At 39.5% G+C, this 21,583-nt stretch overlaps 1 protein-coding gene across 2 annotated transcripts in view; it reads left to right on the top strand.

Moving 5' to 3' along the window:
- Positions 1-21,583, top strand: part of LOC145497922 (phosphopentomutase-like) — a 102,204-nt gene that overhangs the window by 11,816 nt on the left and 68,805 nt on the right. For both annotated transcript variants that reach the window (XR_014050746.1, XM_081477799.1), the window contains exons 3-6: positions 2,479-2,546; positions 3,343-3,431; positions 3,567-3,651; positions 4,473-4,556. Coding sequence is in view for 1 of the 2 variants with exons in the window: in XM_081477799.1 (XP_081333925.1) it covers positions 2,479-2,546; positions 3,343-3,431; positions 3,567-3,651; positions 4,473-4,556 (326 nt within the window). In the remaining variant the exon portion in view is untranslated. The remainder of the gene's footprint in view (positions 1-2,478; positions 2,547-3,342; positions 3,432-3,566; positions 3,652-4,472; positions 4,557-21,583) is intronic.

Here is a 21,583-nt window from a genome sequence, read left to right as displayed (position 1 = left end):
GAAGAACCATTGGGGGAGAAGATGAAGAAAAAAAATCCATGGCATTCGAGACGAAGGCAAGGAGCGATATAAGGAAACACTTGAAGCCTTGATAGCCGAGTTTCAGAAAATTGGCAATTCACAGGAAGTGGCAGCTGTTAAGGTGTACAATAGCCTGCTTCCTCTTTACATAGAAGACCTGAGAGATGTGTTGTTGGAAGATCTGAAATGGATGTGTGCCTTGAAAAAGGACCCCATCTATCAAGAAGTAGAGGCAACCAGAGACGAATTAATGGAGGAAAAGGGATATCACTGGTTAGAATCCACAGAACTGGCCATTCACGAGAGGTGATTCCTACTGAACAGGCTGTTTAAAGAACAATGGGTTCCTGGAGAGTGAAAACTGCTGATGATGTTTGTCATAATTCAAAGATTACATACTTTCAAAGATAGGCTTTAACAGTTTTATTAACACCTGTATTTACATGATTTAGTGTTGTTTGATGGGTTGTAGAACTCCAATATACCCTGGTTCATCTTTTAATACATTAAAAGGAAAGTGTATTTCCTCTGGGGTTTGTGGGTGATTGTCCACCACTAAATACCCATAAGGCTGAGTAGTGGCTCATTTGTGCACAGGCATAAAACATTTCACATCACCCATCCAATGTTGCCCCAGTGTTTTAATGTAACGGGTGTCAGCTGGATTTCTAAAAAGGATTGTGTATTGATAGTTGTGATTCATTCCAATGCTGTGCTTGCCTAAGGCATACAGGTTTTGTGTGACCACAATCACAAAGAGATTGAGGTGATGAGCCTTCTTACTGAGTAAATCCATCACTTGGTATGAGTCAACAGTTTCTCTCTTCAAGTCATCTAGCACTAACAAACCAGGATGTTGTTCCAGGGGAAACACTTCTTCCCAAGGGATGGTTGGTATTCCTGGGTAAAAGGTAACACCCATGTCTTGTTGCATTCTTGTGAATATCAGTTGCCAGGAGGAGCCGTAACAGTACAAGCCTTGTTGAAAACATACACTGGCTCCAGTGTCATCTCGAAAATAGGTGACTACATCCTGTATCAGTTTGGAAAAAAAACGTGAAAAAATGTGGGTCGTAGGTCTTGCTCATACCCATTCCACTCTGTGAGTTGGCTTCTAACCAGGGTAAGGAGGGTGTGGTACCAGGCATGCAGGAGCCAAGTTGCATGGATTGAGAGTCTGATCAGTGAGGACAAGTCCTTTGATGGTGGAGTCTAACATCTTTACGACTGAAGACTTTACCACACTGGCAAGGGTAGTAGGTCTCATCATGGACACTTGATATATGCCTTTTAAAATCACCCATATGGGAAAATATCCGTGAACACACAGCACAAGTTTGTTTCATCGCAATGTCTTCTAGCTGGTAATGGTCATAAAAGATGCCAGCACTTCAGCATAAATACATTTTTTAACTCATATACAATCTGGGGATTCACCCACTACCACCATCACCTGCGCCACAGCCAACACTGTCGTCAACGCAAACGCAGTGTGCCACCACCGCCAGGGCCACTGTCAATGCCAACGAAGCCGCCACCAGTGCCACTGTCAACGCCAACGATACCGCCGCCAGCGCAGTACATGTGACTGTAACACCACCATTGACCCATACGGGAAAATGTCCATGAACACACAGCACAAGTTTAATTTATTGCGATGTCTTCTAGCTGGTAATGGTCGTAAAAGATGCCAGCACTTCAGCATAAATATAATTTTTAACTCATATGCAATCTGGGGATTCACCCACTACCACCATCACCAGCGCCGCCACCAGCACTGTCGTCAACGCAAACACAGTGCGCCACCACCGCCAGGGCCGCCGTCAATGCCAACGATGCCGCCGCCAGCACCACCGTCAACGCCAACAATGCCGCCACCAGCGCAGTACATGTGACTGTAACACCACCATTGACAATGGTAGAAGGCATAGAGCGAATCCAAGGTGTGCAACACATCAGGCTCCAATTGAGAAAGAAATCATGTCATGCCATTTTCATTTCCATGTTAAAACAATTAAAAACTCCATTTAAACATTGCTTAATGGAGTAGGCCTTTTGCAACGGTTGGTCACATGACAAGAACACACTGATTTTGTCATTGGTATTGCATTTACAAATAAACTTACATGCGAATTTTCAAGTTATATCCTTTAAGACGTAATTTTTATGGATGTTAGAAAATAGAAGGATTTGTATGGGAAGAAGACGCTTTGCCCTCCAGACGAAAACGAAGCGCAAATCGACAAAAACAATCATGCAATGATGCTTTTCATATCAAAACAAGTCAGTCTGCCAAAAATTAGCTCAATCCTGCAAAAAAATAAAAATCAGCCCAAAATTTCAGATACGCCCTTTTTGCACGAAAGCCCTCGATTATTATGCAATTATGTAGACATGCAGTTCTCTAATTGTCTTTGTTAGTTTTGAATCTTAGCTCTTTAATGTCTTTATTCATAGGGTTGAGATCAAAAATGGGAGCAGGTTTTAGCAGAATAAATGATTTGACCATCATTCAAGCTACCCAGGTGAACTTTATTAAATATTTGAAATCATTAAATTTTAATGACCTTTAACATTGCAACTCTGATGAAGGTGGACAGAAGCCACAGAAAATTCAGAACAGAAAGCAACAGATCAGATAACAAAAACCTTAATGAAATTGTCTGTGGCCTATTGTAGCACTGGAAGCAGTATTAAATTTTAAATGAGGTCTAATTATTGTATGGATCAATCCAACTAAATGCCAGTGCTTTGATTGCTACATACAAAATGCATTTTCAACTTCTTTTTCATTTGGTGGGAATTTTGTAATTTTTAATTTTCAATGCTAGTTTTCCTGGTTTCTTAACAGTTTAACTTGTTATTGTAACTGAAAGCAGTATCATAGGGTTTTCCTCAGTAGTATAAAGAAATTGTTAGGATCAATCACATTAATTATTAAAGGCATTCTATATGTATTATCATCACATCGAATCCTTTTTTCTTCCATAGATTAGAAGTAATCATTAACATTAGGGTACAGCCTGTAGTCTATGGACTATATTGTCCTTTAGCTTAGTCACAAGAATACATCAAGGACTGGAATTGCATTATGTCTTACAGCTACCACATGTATCGACACGTTTGTAAAGGTGGCTGTTAAAACTCAGTCAACACTGTGTTTGAAATCTTTATGGCACAACAAGTTTGGAACGTTTCGGTAGGTGTACAGCTCCCCAAATGGTATAGCCAATGATAAAATGTCAAGGGTGTCTTCACTGAAAGGAGAAGACAACTATTGTAATTGTTTGAAGTAACATTCTTTGTTGCTATTACTTACAGGGCCTTTGTAGGTATTTAGAAGAGGTTTTCCCGGATCTTAAGGAAAGAGGAGTTGTTGTAGGATTCGATGCAAGACACAACAGTGAACGGTAAGGAAGTTAATGGCAAGAAACACCAGTGTTATCGAATTGTGCTGTGTTTAATTGCATTATCACTGTACTGTTGGCATATTTTACAGTCTATTGGTAGCTGAGATAATTACATGCCAAAAATATATTTTGTAGCCTTGCCCAGAGAACAAGCAGCGTATTTGCCAGTCAAGGAGTTCCTGTGTATCTTTTCTCTAAAATAACACCTACCCCATTTGTCGTAAGTATATTTGATGCATATGTTTATCCTCAAGTATCTCATGCAACTGCTTCTGTTTATTTTTATATTTTGGATTTGCAGCTTTTATTTGATGTTTCTGAGTTCTTCTTTGTCAGTAATTACATGTTACTCCATGCCCCCCGTTTGCAGACTATACAACCCAACCACTAGAAGAAGAGCTACATGTATGGCAACACAGCGGCAAAATGTTTGCACATGCACTAACTTTGAGCAATTTGCTGCAGTATTAGCTATGACAGTGTGTTACAGGGCTCAAAATAGTGGCTGGCTGCTGGTGAGAGCTGGCAATTTTTTTTATAGAACAAATGGAAAGGAACGTTGCTTTCATCGGTGACAGCAATGCACCACTGGAATGCTGTAATAAACTTAATGCAATCATGGCTTTGTACATGACTTGGACCACAATTAAAAAGCTCCTAGAAACCAAGATTTTTGTGCTACAAATTTTAACCATTAGTACAACACCATGATATTGAAACAAAACGTGGTCTTCATTTTTGCATGGTAGTGCGTTGAGTTATTTCCTGTGCTTATTTGCTGTGTATGGTTATTATGTTCTTATTTGTAGTGTTCTAATAATAATAATATTGTCGCGGCTAATCGTCGTCGCAAAGTACAGCAATGACACAGCTCAACAAGGTCGAACCAAAAGCATACATAAGGGCCTAGTTTCAGGGCTCTTTTTTTTAATTTCCCTCCTCCTCTTCTGCCCTATGATACTGATTTATTGTTGTATTTTCATTCATAATTAGTACATCCCAAGTGATAAAATTTGAACTGTTCTTTTATTCGTGCTATAGCCTTATAGTGTACTAAAGTATAAATGTACCTGTGGAGTCATGGTAACAGCATCCCACAATCCCAAAGATGACAATGGATATAAGGTAAGAAAGTTTGCCTAGCCAAGATGGGAAAGACGAGATCTAATAATAGTAATCCCAATTTCTCAAAAGATCAGAATTTGATGGAAGGTGGGACAAAAATTTCAAACTTCAAACACATAGATTTCTTTTCATTTTTAACTTGTGAACTGCGATTAAAGCAAGTTTCAAGTTGTTGGTATGGTGCAGATTATGCAAATGATATGCAACTGAGGGGTGGCAGTGGCATAGCAAAAGAATAATGACATCACTATTTGTCTTATGATGAAAAATTTTCATGAGTTAAATATAACGTCTATAAGATAAGACAAGACAAGACAAGATAACTTTATTAATACACATTTTTTACATCAGTCAATTAAGTAACTGGACTATCTACCTATCTACCAATCTACCAAACTACAAAGATTAAAGATTAACAACAACAATTCAAATAAAAAATTCTGCTTTTCATGGAGGCTGTGTCTAAAAATTTACTTAAAATTAAGATATTACAGTACCGGTCAAATGTAAGTTGACAGTCACTCAAAACTCGAACAACTCGACTCGATCCTCAATCCTCGAAACTCGAAAACTTCGAGTATCAAGTCTTGAGTCGAGTCCCTCAAGTTTCGAGTCAAGTCGTTTGAGTTTCGAGTCGAAGTGACAAAAAATTTATCGCTCGATTAATCCTGTACGTGTCAATCTTGCTGGTTTACTTTTGGAGACAGAGAAATTTTCAGGTCGCGACTCCAGAGGCAGAAGGCAAATCTACATTTGTAATTCAGTTGGCTTAGTTAAATCGATTGTTTTGTCTCTCGGTTGAACTTCTTTCGATCTGGAGTTAATTATCATTTAATTCAGAGCAACAACACAGTAACAGTTCTGAAGACGACACTGAGTTTCATTTAAATCAACTGTACGAAGGCTCGATAGAAATCAGAAACGTTAACTCTCGAGGTGCATGACATGACTCAATATCGCCAGCTTCCAATCGGTTGTTTGTTTTGACGCTTGGTATGAACACATTTCTTTCGATTCAGAGCTATCTTTAATCCATTCGCTTATGATTTCACAGGAACTTTTCCAGTCAGTTTTCAATTCGATGCTGGGTTTAGTTTTACCGCTCGATAGAAGTTAGAAACTCTCAAAGCGGGTTGTTTCCTGCAGACAAGAAAATGCACATCAAAACTGAAAGATCTTATCTTCAGCTGAAGTTACATGTAAGATCAATTGTTCGATTACCTATAATAATGTCACAAAAATTAAGATATGTCAACTGTTAAAGCTGTTAAATAAAAAAAATGAATAAGTCTGAGGAAAACCTTTCTGCTTTATTCAACCTAGAATTTTACTAGCCGTGGGAAGCAACGATTCTGATTGGCCAGCCTGTAATTGTAAGTCAACAAAAAGAGTCAACACAGTTTTTTTTGTCTGGGATCCGTCTAGGTTTTTTGCGAAGGCACAGGAAGTTTTGTTTGTAGTTTAAATCAAGTTGTTATGTTAAACATGCCTTAATGTAACAGAAGTTCACATGACAGGAGTAATTTAACGCTGCCATGCAAGTTTCGCAGTTTCATCGAGTCACACACAAACATAATCAGCGAAAATCACAAAAATGAACATTATGCAAATTCAAACGCGCAATCACTGCGGGCTGTCAATGCAAACAAGAGCCGAAAAGCCGTCCGCTAAATGCAGGCGATGTTCAAGTTACGTGCACGGTATCTTGACAGGTATTTTTTTTAAATACGATATTTGGCTAGAAAATCATTTGCAGTACAATCGCAGTAACACTTAGAAATTTGCATGCGACAAGCAAGTTGAAATTTGAGCTCGCTGGAACGGGAAAGAGCTAGAAATATCATTTCACGCTCGCAGGCTGCGTTCTCTAAATTTGGTTGATTCATACACGTGTTGTTCTTTCTATGCGACGAATGCTATATAATTGCGATTCAAGACTTCAACTTCAGACTATCGATTTGGACGTTAATATGAAATACACGTACTCTTGCACGAATAAAGGAAGTCGCAGGATGCGCGGTATTGTTTATTTCTATTGTTACAAATTCGAGATATAAATCGCTTTCTTAAAAAATTCTTCGAGCATCTCGAAACTCGAAACTTGAAACTCGAGCCTTGAAACTCAATTCTCGATTCTCGAAAGCATCGAGGATCGACGATCGAGGATCGAGGATCGAGTTTCTAGTTGAGACTGTCAACTTACATTTGACCGGTACTGTACTTAAAACTGTGGCAACTTAATTTAGATTTGAAATCGGTTAGTGAAGATGCTTGTCTTAGGTCTATAGGTAAGTTGTTTCACAACTGAGCTCCACTGCGCAAAAAACTTCTTTTAAGATAAAAAGTTCAAGGTTGTGGAAGAACTAATTTGTTTTTGGTATTCCGTAAATGATAAGTACCCACATTGTTATGTTATATGAATCTTGATCTCAGATAATCAGGTGTCATACCATGTAATGTTTTATACATTAGTATAGACTTCTGTTCCAATCTTTGTTAGTGGAGTCTTTGCCACCCCAGTGCCTGGAACAAATCGTCCAAATTACTATCATAGCTTGCAGACATTAGGGTGCGAGCTGCGTGATTTTGAAGTCTTTGGAGTTTTTCAGAAAGGCCCTTGTTACAGTTTCCCCACACTACATTGCAATAATCAAAATGTGGTTGAACAAGGCTATTACAAACTTTAATTAAAATATTAAATGGAGTGAGATGCCAAATTCGTTTAATTGCACCAATAGCACAAGCTATCTTCTTAGAGAGTCTAGAGATATTTTCAATATGGCACTCACAGTTTATTGTTTGATCGACATAAGCTTCAAGGGATTGAGTGGAGGTTACTTGTTCTACTGTGTTCTCATTTATAATAAGAGAGGGACTTTCCATAAATTGTGACAACTTCTGCCTTGATGCAATAAGCATAAACTCAGTTTTTTTCATATTTACGGATGGTGCCTACTAAATACAAAGGTTTTTGCGCCAACTTAGGACCACATGGAAAAAGTAGATCTTTGCAAGGGCTATTGGAATCCACAAACAAAAATGGGGCTAGCCATACAAGTTTTTGAGGTAATTACAGATGCACGGCCTTCTCGCTGAACTACCAATGGCACAACCTTCTGTAAATGGTCGATGTACGTCGAGCACTTCTCTGCTGTCATTCTTTCTTGCCAAAATCGCGTTATTCCGCCGAGAAGCTCATCCTTCGTTGTGGGCTTTACGTTGGTGCGAAGGAAGTGTTTAAGTTCATGCCAGATAAGCTCGATAGGGTTCAGGTCTGGGCTCTCCGGGGGGGTCTTCCACCAGTTGATTCCACTCCGATCCATGAAGTCTTGTGCTAGACGGCTTGTGTGCTTAGGGTCGTTGTCTTGCTGGAAGCGATGACCATCAGGAAATCGAGACTGAATGAAGGGCAGAAGGGTCTTTTCCAAGATTTCGTTGACATAAAACGTCGCATCCATGTTCCCAGAGAAGATTAGAACTCTAGTCGGTCCTCTTTTCGAGATACCGGCCCAGATGTGTACTTTGAAAGGATGCTTGGCTCGTCCTTTCAGCTTCGGCTGCTCCCACCTGCGACGGAAGCATAGCTTGGCGTGCTTTTCCATATGAACGGAACATTCATCTGTGAAGATGACATCATCGAACTGCTCGTTGTCTTCCACACACTTCAGACAGAACTCCAGTCGTTTGGCGCGGTTCGTCTCGCGTATCAGCTGGCAGTATTTCGTGCCAGTCTGAACCCACCCGAGCTTCTGCCTCAGCCTCTTCACCTTGCTCTCAGAGAAGTCGACGCCGAACTGTTCCTGGAGCTTTTTGCCAAGCTTCGGTGCTGTGAGTTCATCATTCTTCTCCATTTCAGCATCAATAAAGTTCAATACTTCTGGCGTGACATTTTTATTTGGACGACCTGGTAGAGGGGCATTAAAATGGAGGAAAGAAGGTAACTTGAAATTTCAATGGTTTTTAGAGTCAACATTTTCTAGGGAGACAGCATAGCATAGCCCGAAGAGTTTCGAAGTTAACAACATAACTATTCGCGAATAACACAGATTTAGAGAAGCTTCCCGGTCATTTTTGTTTTCTTATATTTCTATTTTATTGGGTTTGATAGGATGAATGTCAGGTACTTCTGACAGTAGCACCTGTAGAGCCGGAGAAAGAACAGTCCGAAACCGTGCCACCCGCGTTGTGTAACACTAACAACAATGTGAGTGGGGAGAAGGATGTCGGCAATAAGGTAACTTGACAAAGTAAACATTGATAATTAAGCAAGTTGAGATGTCAATGCTTGGATGGTTTGGTATCGCTCCACTAAGATCCACAATGAAATGTATATATATTGTATCTTCTATTGGGATTGCAAACGTTTTGCGACAGCGCTTACATGTGGTATAACCTGAAGTTTTCAAAGTCAACAACCTTGTTAACAAAATTTGAAATGTTCACTTTTAGAGAAGCTTCCCGGTCCTTTTTTTCTTATAGTTCTATTTTACTGATTTTGATAGGATGAATGTCAGGTACTTCTGACGGAAGAACCGGCTAAGTAAAACAGTCGGAAACGCTTACAAAAACATTGATAATTAAGCGAGTTGATATGTCAAATGATGTCATTTGACATCAGATAATTAAGCGAGTTGAGATGTCAGATGTTAAATCCAACAATCTTGAATGGTTACTTATCTTGTTCACTTATTTTTTTCTAACCTTTTCAATAAGAACATTGACCCTGTGATTATTAGCCAGACAGGTCTCTTATTCCCTGTACTTATTATTGTCTTTTTCATTTGTCTTTTATAGGATGAACCTCAAGAGTCTGCACCTCCTGCCTCACCAGAAATGGTTGCGTCTTCAACGCCAAAGCCGCCTACAAAGCCAAGACGATTGTATCAGGACCAGTTGAGCTTCCTTGATGACCTTCTCAAAAAGAGAGAAGACGTTTCTATACACGAAAAACTCGACATAATTATTGAAAACCAGAAAGCATTTTTTAAGTTTATGGCTGATGTAATGAGGAGAGGGTTTGTAGGTACACATGTACGTAATGACGTTAATCGGGGTTTAGGGCATGTGCCAAATATGGAGGGAGAGTCAAATGTTTCGGAAGGGAGAGACAGGGCATCAAGTGTTTCAGTGGGGAGGGACGGGGGGTCAAACGTTTCAGCAGGGAGGGATAGGGCAACAAGTGTTTCAGAAGAGAGGGACAGGGCATCGAGTGTTTCAGTAGGGAGGGACAGGGAGTCAAATGTTTCAATAGGGAAGGATGGGGCATCAAGTGTTTCAGAAGAGAGGGACAGGGCATCAAGTGTTTCAGTAGGGAGGGACGGGGTGTCAAATGTTTCAGTAGGGAGGGATAGGGCATCAAGTGTCCCAGAGGAGAGGGATTGGAGAACTTCAAATTTTGTTACTGAGGACATATCGGGAGGTATAAGCGACATTTCAATTGTTATGGGAGAATCATGTAGTTTGGGGGAGGGATACAGGGAAAATGATATTGTTTCACAGGGAAGTTTGCAGGATATTTCAAATGTTATGGGAAGGTTCGGTCAGGGATCCACGGAAAATATTGTTTCACGGGGAAGTGGAGGAAATCGAATTTTAGGGGACATTTCAAATGTTATGGAACGGGCAAGCGCTTTGGAAGAGGGTGATAAGGAAATTGGTAATGTTTCACGGGAACAGTCGTTGGGGGAGGAGGATAAAATATTTATGGGGGAGGCATTACTTTTGAAGCGTTCAAGTTGTAGTGTGGGAAATTTCGCCGCTAAGTTTTTAAGCGTTATCTTTAAGCCGGAGGAGTTAATTAACCGTAACTGTACTGGGACTCGGGGAAAGTGGCAGCTGAATGCTGCGAAAATAGATATTGTAAAAAGGTATGCTCTAAAAATGTATCCATGTACCCCAGCACAAGAGGACTTAGTATGGAGGAAATGTATTATTGCTATCGACGAATTTTTGCGAAGGAAAAAGCGTGATGGCCGGGAACGACGAGATTAAATAAGCTCTATTTTTAATGTTACAGTAATTAATTCATATGTTTGAGTGCACTAAAATCCGCTTTCTTAGATTGAACCCTAACGGCCAGTTTGTGCGAAACAGTCCAGTTTGTGAAAAAATGAATTCATCAGTCTTAAAATCGGAGTTTCTCACGTGTTCAAGTTCATATAAGAAAGATTGAGAGATAACAACATAGTTTCGTGGATTTGAGCGCACTCAAGTACAGTATTGCCGTTCGAAGAGAAAAGTTTCCGTTGTCATGAATGTAATTTAGAAAAGATCACGACTCTTAGACTAGCTGGCCAATGTTAATAATAGTTATGTGCAAATGTGGTAATAAAAGTGCGTTTCAGTGTTCAGTGTTCATGTATCTTATGGCAGGCCTAGACCGCTGTATCGACCGATATATAAAATGTCTATTCACATACCGCGCGAGATCTTCGTTGTCGAGCAACAAAAATTCTATCTGTTAAAGAGAGTGTATTGTGCCATTGGAAAAAAACGATTTATATCAAATAGAACCGGCGATGTTTTTGCCGCGACGCTTTGCAAAACAAACTTCATTTGTGTATTAAATTGACTGCCGCTAGACAGAACTTTCCCTTGCAAAAACATTGAGTTACTGTAAACGTCGCATCACATAAACATTGTTAGAAACTCCTGTCTTCAAAGATGTAGTATTTTGCCGTTTGAATAAACGATTTATGCCAAATAGAACTGGAAATATACTTTTAGTGTTTGCATTGACGTTTCGGAGAACAATAAAAGTTCATTATGTTGTCGACTTGTCGACGCGTGCCGCTAGACAAAACTCGCGCTGGCAGAAAAATTTAAAACTACATGTAATGTAAACGGCGCATCTCAGAAACTTTGATAAAAACTTCTGTCTTCAAAGATATCGTATTTCAGCGTTTGAATGAACGATTTATGCCAAATAGAACCGGAGATATCATTTTTTCAACAATTTCCGTGACGCTTTCATGACTCCCATTCACAACTGACTCTCTGGCGCATGCCGAAAGCGGGAACGTTTTTCTCCTACTGTACGCAAAATTAGATGTTTATTTGAGTTAGCGGTTATTGCAGAGCGAGCAAATGTAGGTAACTGAATCATTCAGAGTGAGCAAGATTCGCAAAATCAACTCTTTGCCCCCGTAATCGCACGAATTGAAACGCATGTAACTCTACTTGTAGTTACGTTCGATGTTTGATATTACCTTTCTTCGATACGAATCGAGCAAATGATCGATGCATATTTTATGTTGGACGGTCCCATCGATTTGACAACGAACTGCAGAGCGGCAATCGTTACCCATAACCGGTTTCTTACGCGTAATATATGCCATACTAAACGCTTCAGTGATTCTCGAGAGAAACGAGACGCAGCTCGCGAGAAACGAGAAACGTCTCGAGAGAAACGAGACTCGTCTTGCGAGAAACGAGACGAGAGGTGGTAACTTACTTTTGAGCGGTACTGTAGGCTTGAGTCTCAACTAAAATGCTGACATCAGCATTTTTCTGAAAAAAAAAGAAGGAAAGGATATTTCTTCACAGATATCCTTAGAATTCCCCTTTACATACAGAAAAGCAAACACATATATAAAGATCTTAAACTACATGGTAAATGGTAACATAAAAACCATTTTTGGTATGTTTTTAATAACAAAATTGTTGAAACAGCACTTTTAGCATCTCTGACAGCCTTCCTCTGGTTCAGCTAAAATACAGTCTAAATACCTTTTGCTCACAACCAGAAACTAATCACATGTTGAATAGGCTTGTCACTTCCATTTTATAGTTATTGATCTTTTTTGAAAACTTTTACGGTGCCCGTTACATTTTTTCCTGTCACCTCCCCAATAAGTAAAATGTTTGCGCATCTCACACTTGTTTTGCGCGCGCACTACACTATCTGCAGGTACATGTTTACGGTTGGAAATCAGTATTATTTTTGACAGATAACGGCTAGTTTTTCAGCTGGAAGACATTAACAGTTAGTGGTTAGCGATATGCTGCTATTCTGGTGTTCCTGGTTTAAGTAACTTGATTTAGTCACAGTAGGAAAATTTTGCTTTCATTTAAGTTGTGTACTTGGAAGCATAGTTGATTGCGTCAATGTCAACCCAGCACACACATGGCACTTAAACCATGCCTTGCGTGATGCGCAGAATGTGTGCGTACTAACAAAGCCTGTTAAGCCTGGTTCACACTTGTGGGATAAGCATAGCACTAGTGAGGTAAGCAGGTTCCCACTTGTGAGATAGGACACTGGTGAAGTAAACACAAGCATAAGCACAAGAAAAAGAAACATGTTCCTTTTTCTTGTGCTTGCGCTTATGCTTATTTCACTAGTGTTATGCTCATCTCACGAGTGTGAACCAGGCTTTAGCAGACAGCCATTTGTACACATCACTCGGGTCATGATTAAGGCGATAATTTATATGCTCAATGTCAGTGCTGGCAAGCGTCAGGCTGGTATCATCTGCATACATTCTGGGTTCCGAATATGTCAGACAATGTGGTAAGTCATTTATATATATCAAAAACAGAATAGGTCCCAAAATTGTTCCCTGGGGAACACCACATCTTAGACATTTTGGAGTTGACTTACAGGAATTAATGTGACAAATCTGACAAGTGTGGGCCAGATTTGGACACACTATTTGGCGTAGAAGTTTTTGTAGAGTTCTACGCCTATACGCCTATGGCTCACCCCTAGCCTTCTTTTTTCGCCAGCCTTCTGCGGCATGTTCTTGGCCTATTTTTAATTTTCCCTTGTTTTTTTTCCTAATGTGCATTTGCATTGCCTTGGCAACCAATGTATTATTATTGCCAATTTATTCCACTATGTACAAAATGACACATCCAAACGGGTTCTCGACAACTTTCTCACTTTCTTGTATAATTTTTTCCTCGTAATGCTGCCACATAATGTGCTGCTATTTTTCGGACAATTTAATCCCATTTTGAGGTTTATCTCATCCATCCTTTGAAATTTACAGTGCAATTTATTTATACGTTTTTGTTAATTTGCTTTTCCTAATATATATTTAGTTAAACTTAAATTTTTCTTCCCCTATTCTTCCTACTATAATATATCCTTACCGCTATTGTGTCTACATTTTTCTTTTAAATTACTTCTTTACACTAATCTACTTTTTATTAAAATTTTATACCCTTCTACGCCTCTTTTTGGCCTTATCATATATATCGTGCGGTCAAACTCCTTGTCCTTCCATTTTCTCTACATTTTGAAATCATGTATGTTTCCCAAAAATTTCAATGTTTTCAAATCATAATCTCCTGATCACCTATTACCCATTCCGGTTCTGTATTACACCATTACTGTTCCTGAACTCCCATCACCTCGATTGCTATCAAAGTTTTAAAAGTCGCCAGGGTGGTTTTTAGCCAAAAGGCCCTTATGCATGGTTCACCACTTTTTCTCAGAGCATTTGCTTTTTAAAAGTTTACTTTTAAAATAGACGGAAACTTGTAACTTATTTAGCTTTATAATTTCCGAACGATTGTATATGAAGGGGATTAAGTCTCACCTTCCAAGTCTTGCTATAACAATCTTGTTACACAAATCGGTACTTTTTGCTTGATATTTTCGAATACATTAGTTCTTAATCTTAAAACGAGATTTTGTTATTGCAGGTGTCTATTGCTGATTCCACACAATATAAAATGGAAAGCGAGAGAGCATTATAGAAATTTTTTCTAGTATATCAATCGTTAAAAAATTTCATCTTCACACCTATACTCATCCTCTTGTTTCAAACCCCACTTACACACGCAATTCTCCTGTCCCCACTCTAAGCAATTATTTTTACGTTTTGAAATTGCAACTTACGTATCACGCGCATGTTAGAGCAATTCATCATCCTAGCACTCGCAAACGAAATTAATGCCGTAAATGAGGAAGAGCTGTTGTACAGTGAAGACGAGCTGGAGAGTGGCCAACGACCGCCAACCCGCAAAACGCCTCTCAGAGATGTACAGCCCTAAAGTCACCAGCAAAAGAACAAGATATGACGACAGCATCATAGCCTTGAAGAAGAAAATCAAAAAATCTGAAGATTCTACCCAGAAGTTAAAGGCGCACACTGAAAAGAAAACATGTCCAAAATCATTACAATATAACATTCGAGCAAACATCATGCCAGACGAAGACTTCAAGCGGGACATAAACCACATCAGAAAGGACACCGAACAAAAGCTGATTGGTGCATTAAAACGTTTCCATTACAGGAAAATAGAACGCAACAAGAACAAACAAAGAAAAACAGAGCAGAAAATGAACCTGGCCAAGACAAGGAAAACTGACAATGAGAAACTTATCAAAAACCGGCCACTTCCGGCCAGAGACAATAAGCCTAAGGCACGTAGTGAGAATGTAATTACATCAGCAAACACGCTGATGCAGAGGATCAAGAAATTTGATGTATTGATGAAAAAGTTTGAAGAAAACCAGAATAAAGAAGATAAATCTTATCCCTGTTTTGTTTCTGACGAAACGGCAAAGGGCAGGGAAACACAAAAGCACAAAGTTAAAAACAAGAAACATCATGACAGAAGAAAAATAACGAAGAGAGATAAAATCAAAAAATCCGCAAACAACGACCAGAAATACATTAAAAATCTCTCAGATTACAAAATGTCAACTGACCAGATAAATGTAATATCGAAGGGTTTAAAAATTCATTTCTACACCAACCATGGGAGAAACTCACATTAAGTGACAACTCCTACAAGACTTCAAACAATTTGAAAGGCGAATTTGCCTAAAATACATTTTTCATGGCCAAGAAAAAGAGCTACATCCCTTCTACGTTAAATCACACTGGGAACCACTAGTACAACCATCAGTCGCTCTAGAAAATTACCTAGAGGGAGTCAAAACAGAGCTCGCAGAAATTAAATTATCAAAGCCAAAACACAACCTGCCACACAAAGAACGTAAAGCTATCAGAGAGCTTAAAACAAATTCTGAAATAAAAATAAAAAAGGCAGACAAGGGATCAACAACAGTCATAATGAACAAAAAAGATAAGATTGAAGAGAGCCAGGTACAACTAGATGATAAAAATAAGTACCTGCCCCTAGAAACATCTATGGTTAGAGAAACATTCAACAAAGTTCAAGACCCCATCAACGAGCTCCACCGCCATAACTACATCAACGATATGACAAAGAAATGGCTACCGGTATGTCAAACGCCAGACCCACCACGCATACCAGTGTTTTACACACTTACAAAGATTCACAAACCTACACCTGTAGGAAGACCTATAAAATCAGGTTGTGATGGTCCAACAGAACGGATATCATCATTTGTAGACTACATCCTCCAGCCAATAGTAAAATCACAAAAATCGTGTCTCAAGGATACAAAAGACTTCATCAATTTTGTAGAAAAAACGAAAGTCCCACACAACGCAATTATGGTATCACTGGACGTTACCAGCCTGTACACCAACATTCTTCAAGAAGAGGGTATCGAAACTGTATGCAAAGCATACGAAACATTCTATCAAGGAGAAACCCCAATACCAACCAATGCGCTAAGGAAAATGCGTAGACTTATACTTCAGGAGAACTCCTTCCAATTTTGTGGAAGAGACTACCTTCAGACTCACGGCACTGTGATGGGCACTAAAATGGCAGTTGCTTTTGCCAATATCTTTATGTCCGCAGTTGAAACCAAACTCATCAACAAGAGCAAAACGAAACCACTCAAGTGGAAAAGATACATTGATGATATATTTTCTTTGTGGGGTACAACAAAAGAAGAGATTGATCTCTTTATCTTAGAAGCCAACAGGCATCATACTACCATTAAATTCACGGTTAATATATCAGAGAAAGATACAAACTTCCTAGACACTACAGTATTTAAAGGCGAAAGATTCTACGAGGAGTCAATCCTAGACATTCGCACACATTTCAAACCTACTGAAACCTTTCAGTACACGTATTTCTCTTCTTGTCACGCCCCCGGTGTGGCGAAGGGCTTCATCAAAGGGGAAGCCCTCAGACTTCGTAGAACCAACTCTTCAAAAGCGCTTTTTGAAGAAAGCATTAATATTTCAAGTCGCGATTACGCGACAGAGGCTATCCAAACAACATAGTTGAAAAGATCCTCACAGAGGTCAAATTCTTAGAGAGAAAATACGCGCTACAGGAAAAACAGAAGGTGCGAAAAATCATACTGCCTTTCGTCAGAAAATACAACCCATTAGTGCAAAATCTCAAAAAGATTTTAATGAGCAAATGGCATATCATTGAGAAACAACCCCTGCTTCGAGAGATTTTTCGGGAACCACCCATTATCTCTTACATAAGAGGCAGATCTCTAAAAGATATACTCGTTAGAGCAAAACTATAAAGGTCAAACTAATTATACAACATCACGAAACCCACAGGAGTCATGCCAGGCCTGTCACACTTTTAACAACAACAGCCAAAAAAAAAGAAAAAAGAGTGCATACTCGTACAAAGGCAAAAAACAAAAACAAAAAAAAAGAGAGAGAGAAAAAAAGCAAGCAAACAACCTGCGTGTAACGGTAAACCCTTTAGATATGAGGGCATTACTTGTGCGTGTAGCCAATATGGAAAATGGAAAATGGTAACAAACAAGTAAATGCTAAAAAAAAAATGAACAGTTTTAAGCATAAGCATCTTATCTGTAAAGATTTTCTGCAGGTAACGGCAGCTAAATAAAGCAATAATGTAACTCTGAAATCAAGGGATGAATTTCCACTGTAGCGTAATGTATGGTACCACAATAATGAGGTGAACAAGCGTCCCTCAAACTGAATAGAAAATAAAGGATGTTATGGAAATATCGCCTATGGGAAAAAAAAAAAAGATTTGATAGAATTTGGACCCAATGTCTGTCCCTGCAATTAATAAACTCGTTTGAGGGGAGTTTTACAGTGTAAGTAAACTTTTGAGGGAAGGTTCATTCAAACTCTACGTAGAGCCTTACAGGCGTAGAGCAGTACAGCCGTAGAAGCGTAGCGAGGTAAATGCGTAAAAGTGGGTACAACTTTATACATGGAACATAAATGCTTCGGCTGCACCTACAAGAACAATGGGATAAATGTAGCAGTAAAAACAAAACAAATACATTACCTGTTTGTACGACTCTACGGCTGTACCAGGTAGAACCGTAAAGGTTATAAATTACAGATATATAACAGTAAAATATCGTGGAAAATGATATAGCTTGCATCTAATTAAGTACTCAAAAGAAAAATGGGCAATATAACTCTGCATTTTGAAAAACAATAAATGAACAGTTGTTGTAATTATACATGTAGCTTAGATGAATAAAATATTACGTTTTCGCTCTATATCTCTAATAAGCAATATAAAGCTATAAGGATCTACCACTCTATGACTCTACGACTCTACGGCCTTACATGAGACTGTTAACTTTTGAAACTTGCATGTATAGTCAATATTAATAAAACTAAAGCGTACAGATGTACAACGCTACGAAAACTTCTACGGACAATTCAGTGTCCAAATTTGCACCAGGTATAAAATCTGAGTTCGATTAGCTAGTAAATAAGAAGCAAACCATTGATGGCTGGACCAATGAATCCCATAGTATTGCAATTTTCATTACAAAATATCATGATCTACTGTATCAAATGCCTTTTTGAGATCTACAAAGACGACGGCATTAACAAGACCATGGTTTATGTCCATGGTTTTAGGGGTCAGGAGTGAGGTAAGACATGTGTTTGAAGCTCTGGAATAACTGAGCATGTAATTCTTAAGCTTAAACTGGCCCTCTGTCACTGAAACTGATATGCTCAATAACAACAAAGGTAAACCGGTGACAGATATGAAAAATACGCAAAAAAGACAACGGGAAAATGGTTCCCAGACAGATGAAGATGCACCAGCGGGCGGCCATTACTATGATGCCTCGAAAATGGCTGAGATCAACACTAAACTCAACAAAGTTTTACAGGTCGTGGACGAATTTGATGCTGTTGAAACATGTATGACACAGTTAGAAGAAGAGAATAAGCAGTTGAAACTAGCGGCAGAGAACACTGCTATTGAAATAACAGACCTAAAAGCCACTATGGTTTGCGTCTACAGTGGTTTAGAAACTAGTAATCAAGAACTTAACTCCCTTAAGGAAGAGGTCATGAATTTAAAGCGCTGCAACAGTAAACTAGAGGCCTATACAAGGAGAGAAAATATTAAGATAATTAGTATTGAAGATGAACGAGGGGAATCCAACACTAGAACAGAGGAACTGGTTTGTATCATGATGCATGAGGAGATGAATATCCCAGGAGAAGATGTTGACGGCTTTCATTTTAAGCGAGTGCATTGAATTCCAACACGGCAGGATATGGCATGCTCTTCCAAGCCGAGACTGATTATTGCAAAATTCAGTTTTACAAGGACAAGGAATTTATGTGGTCCTTTGTTAAGAACCTCAAAGGCAGTGGAATTTGAATTGCAAATGATTTTCCGAAAGAGATCGACGAAATCCACCAGAAGCTCTATCCGGTTTTGAAAGAGGCAAAGAAGACAGGACAAAAGGCTAGCTTTAAAGTTGATAAATTAATCATCAGTGGACAGGTATATAGAGGTGTGGAGACAGAAAATCTTGCACATTATGGTTTAATCATGGAGTCCCAAGCCATTGCACCTTCCACACGTCGCACCTACCATGCTGGAATTTGCAGGTATACTACCTTTTGTTGTTCAAGGCAATGGAACCCCTTCCCTGCATCAGAGTTACAACTATGTTATTTTGCCTCTTGGCTTCTCTGATCAAGTCAGCTTCCCAACCATTAAGCTGCATCTGGCTGGTATCCAGTTTGCCCACATCGAAAACAGCCTTGCAGACCCGTTTGCAGATGCCCCCCTTCATCGTTTACTTCTACGAGGCATCAAGTGGACAATTGGACTCTCCTTTCGCCGCCGTCTACCTATCACCATGTCAGTCATGTGCCAGCTAAAAGGAGCCTTGGCAAATGACCCTCAGATCGTATCGCAGGACAAACTCATGCTCTGGTCAGCCTTTACTCTGGTCTTCTTTGCCTTCTTATGTTCAAGCGAGTTCACCTCACCATCTTCAGTTCTCTTCAACCTGCTGGTACACCTGTCCCACTCAGACATCAGTTTTACCTCTGCAGGCTCCTTATCATTGCAACTGAAATCATCCAAAACTGATCCCTTCTGGATGGGCTGTTCCATTATGTTCACTCCTTCTGGCCGTTCAGTCTGTGCAGTACAGGCAATGCATCGTTACCTGGCTCACCAGCTTTCAGGCAATTCCACCCCCTTTTATTTCTTCTCAACAGGGCAATTTCTCACCAGGGACAAAGTAACCTCAATTCTGCGCTTCCAGCTTCAACGCTTGGGTTTTGCCACAGAGTCCTATGCATTCCACAGTTTCCACATCAGGGTTGCAACTACTGCTGCAGAGGCCAGCTTGCCCTCTTGGCTTATCCAAACCCTTGGCTATTGGTCCAGGAATTGCTATACCCAATACATCACGACACCTGCTTCAATACTCTAAGCAGTCCCTGCCCAGCTAGCCACCACCCATAGACCTTGTTAAAGTTGCACTAATATTTGTCACTACATACCTGGCAGTATTTGGGGCATAATTTGGGTGCACATCTTCCACTTAGCTATCGCCTGCGTCAGGCTGCGTGGGTCCCTTACCCCATCTTATTCTTAGCTACCTAAGCAGCTAGGCTGGGGGGCTTCGTTCTCTGGGTGAGTGCGCTATCACCCCAATTCATTCACTGGGTGTGTCCGCCAACCGCCCAAGTTTCTGCTTTGGGGTTTGTGTCTGCTAACCACCCCACGTTGTGTTTATGCTTTGGGGTTTGAGTCCCCTAACCACCCCACTTTGTCTGCAGGGTGTGTCTGCTAACCACCCAATTACCTGTCCAGAGTGTGTCGCTACCACCCACTCTCATTGCTATCCCAGGGAGCACCCAGTGTCCATGGTCCCACTTACTGCCAGATTTGTCTTGTTTTTTTTTGTTCATACAATATTATTAGAGAGCAAGTTGTTGTTAACATTAATTTTAGATAATTGTTGCTACATGTATTTGTTTGTCATATGTAATTTCTCTTTAAGCATGTGCATCTTCATGTAATTTTTTTTTCCGAGATCAGATTCAACACCGGTTCTTGCAACTTATCTCAATATGGCAAAATCAGTACTTATTTTTATTATCACGTTATGTTTGAGTTCTTCTGCGACTTAATTTGCATTCAATTCTAGAGCGTAAAATGGGCGTCGAGCCATTGAAATTGGTTTCCTTAAATGTGAAGGGCATTAGCAAATTTCATAAAAGAAAAACAATTTATACTTGGCGTCAAAAGAAAAATGCTGATTTCTCCTTATTACAAGAAATACATTCAAAAGAAGAAATAGAAACACAGTGGAAAAATGAATGGGGGGCCGAGATTATTGTGTCACATGGAAGTTCAAATTCTCGTGGAGTTGCCTGCGCATCTTGATCAAAAAAGGTGTTGATTGCACTCCTCACTCCAAAATCATAAACCCCTTGGGATGGTATATTACATGTATCCTAAAAGCTGAGATTAAAGACAAAATTTATGTCTTGATCAATATCTATGCACCTAACAAAGATAAAGACAGTTTCAAATTATTTGCCAATTTGCTAGGAATGTTTGAAAAATAAAAATTTGGACAAAGAAGAAAATATCATTGTAGGAGGAGATTTTAATTGTCCACTTAATGTTATACTTGATAAGAAACGAGGCATACTAACACCTAGAAAATCAACGGTATCAATCATTGCGTGTGATTTGGCCGCCCCGCAGCAGGGGCAAAACGAATGACATCATCGCCAAACCATGTGCTGTACATTTCTTTCGAGTGCAGGTCTTTGTTTCATTCAAGTGTGGGTTTTTGGGGACATTTACATCTGTAGTTTGGAAGCTGTAAGTGGTCAATTTTCCTTTCAAGTCTTTCTGACTGGATATCATGAGACTAAAAGATATCATTGTTA

Source organism: Orbicella franksi, chromosome 9 (genome assembly GCF_964199315.1).
Source record: "Orbicella franksi chromosome 9, jaOrbFran1.1, whole genome shotgun sequence".
Taxonomy (NCBI): domain Eukaryota; kingdom Metazoa; phylum Cnidaria; class Anthozoa; order Scleractinia; family Merulinidae; genus Orbicella; species Orbicella franksi.
The sequence above is the reverse complement of the archived record's forward strand: the minus strand, read 5'-3'. Positions and strand labels throughout refer to the sequence as shown.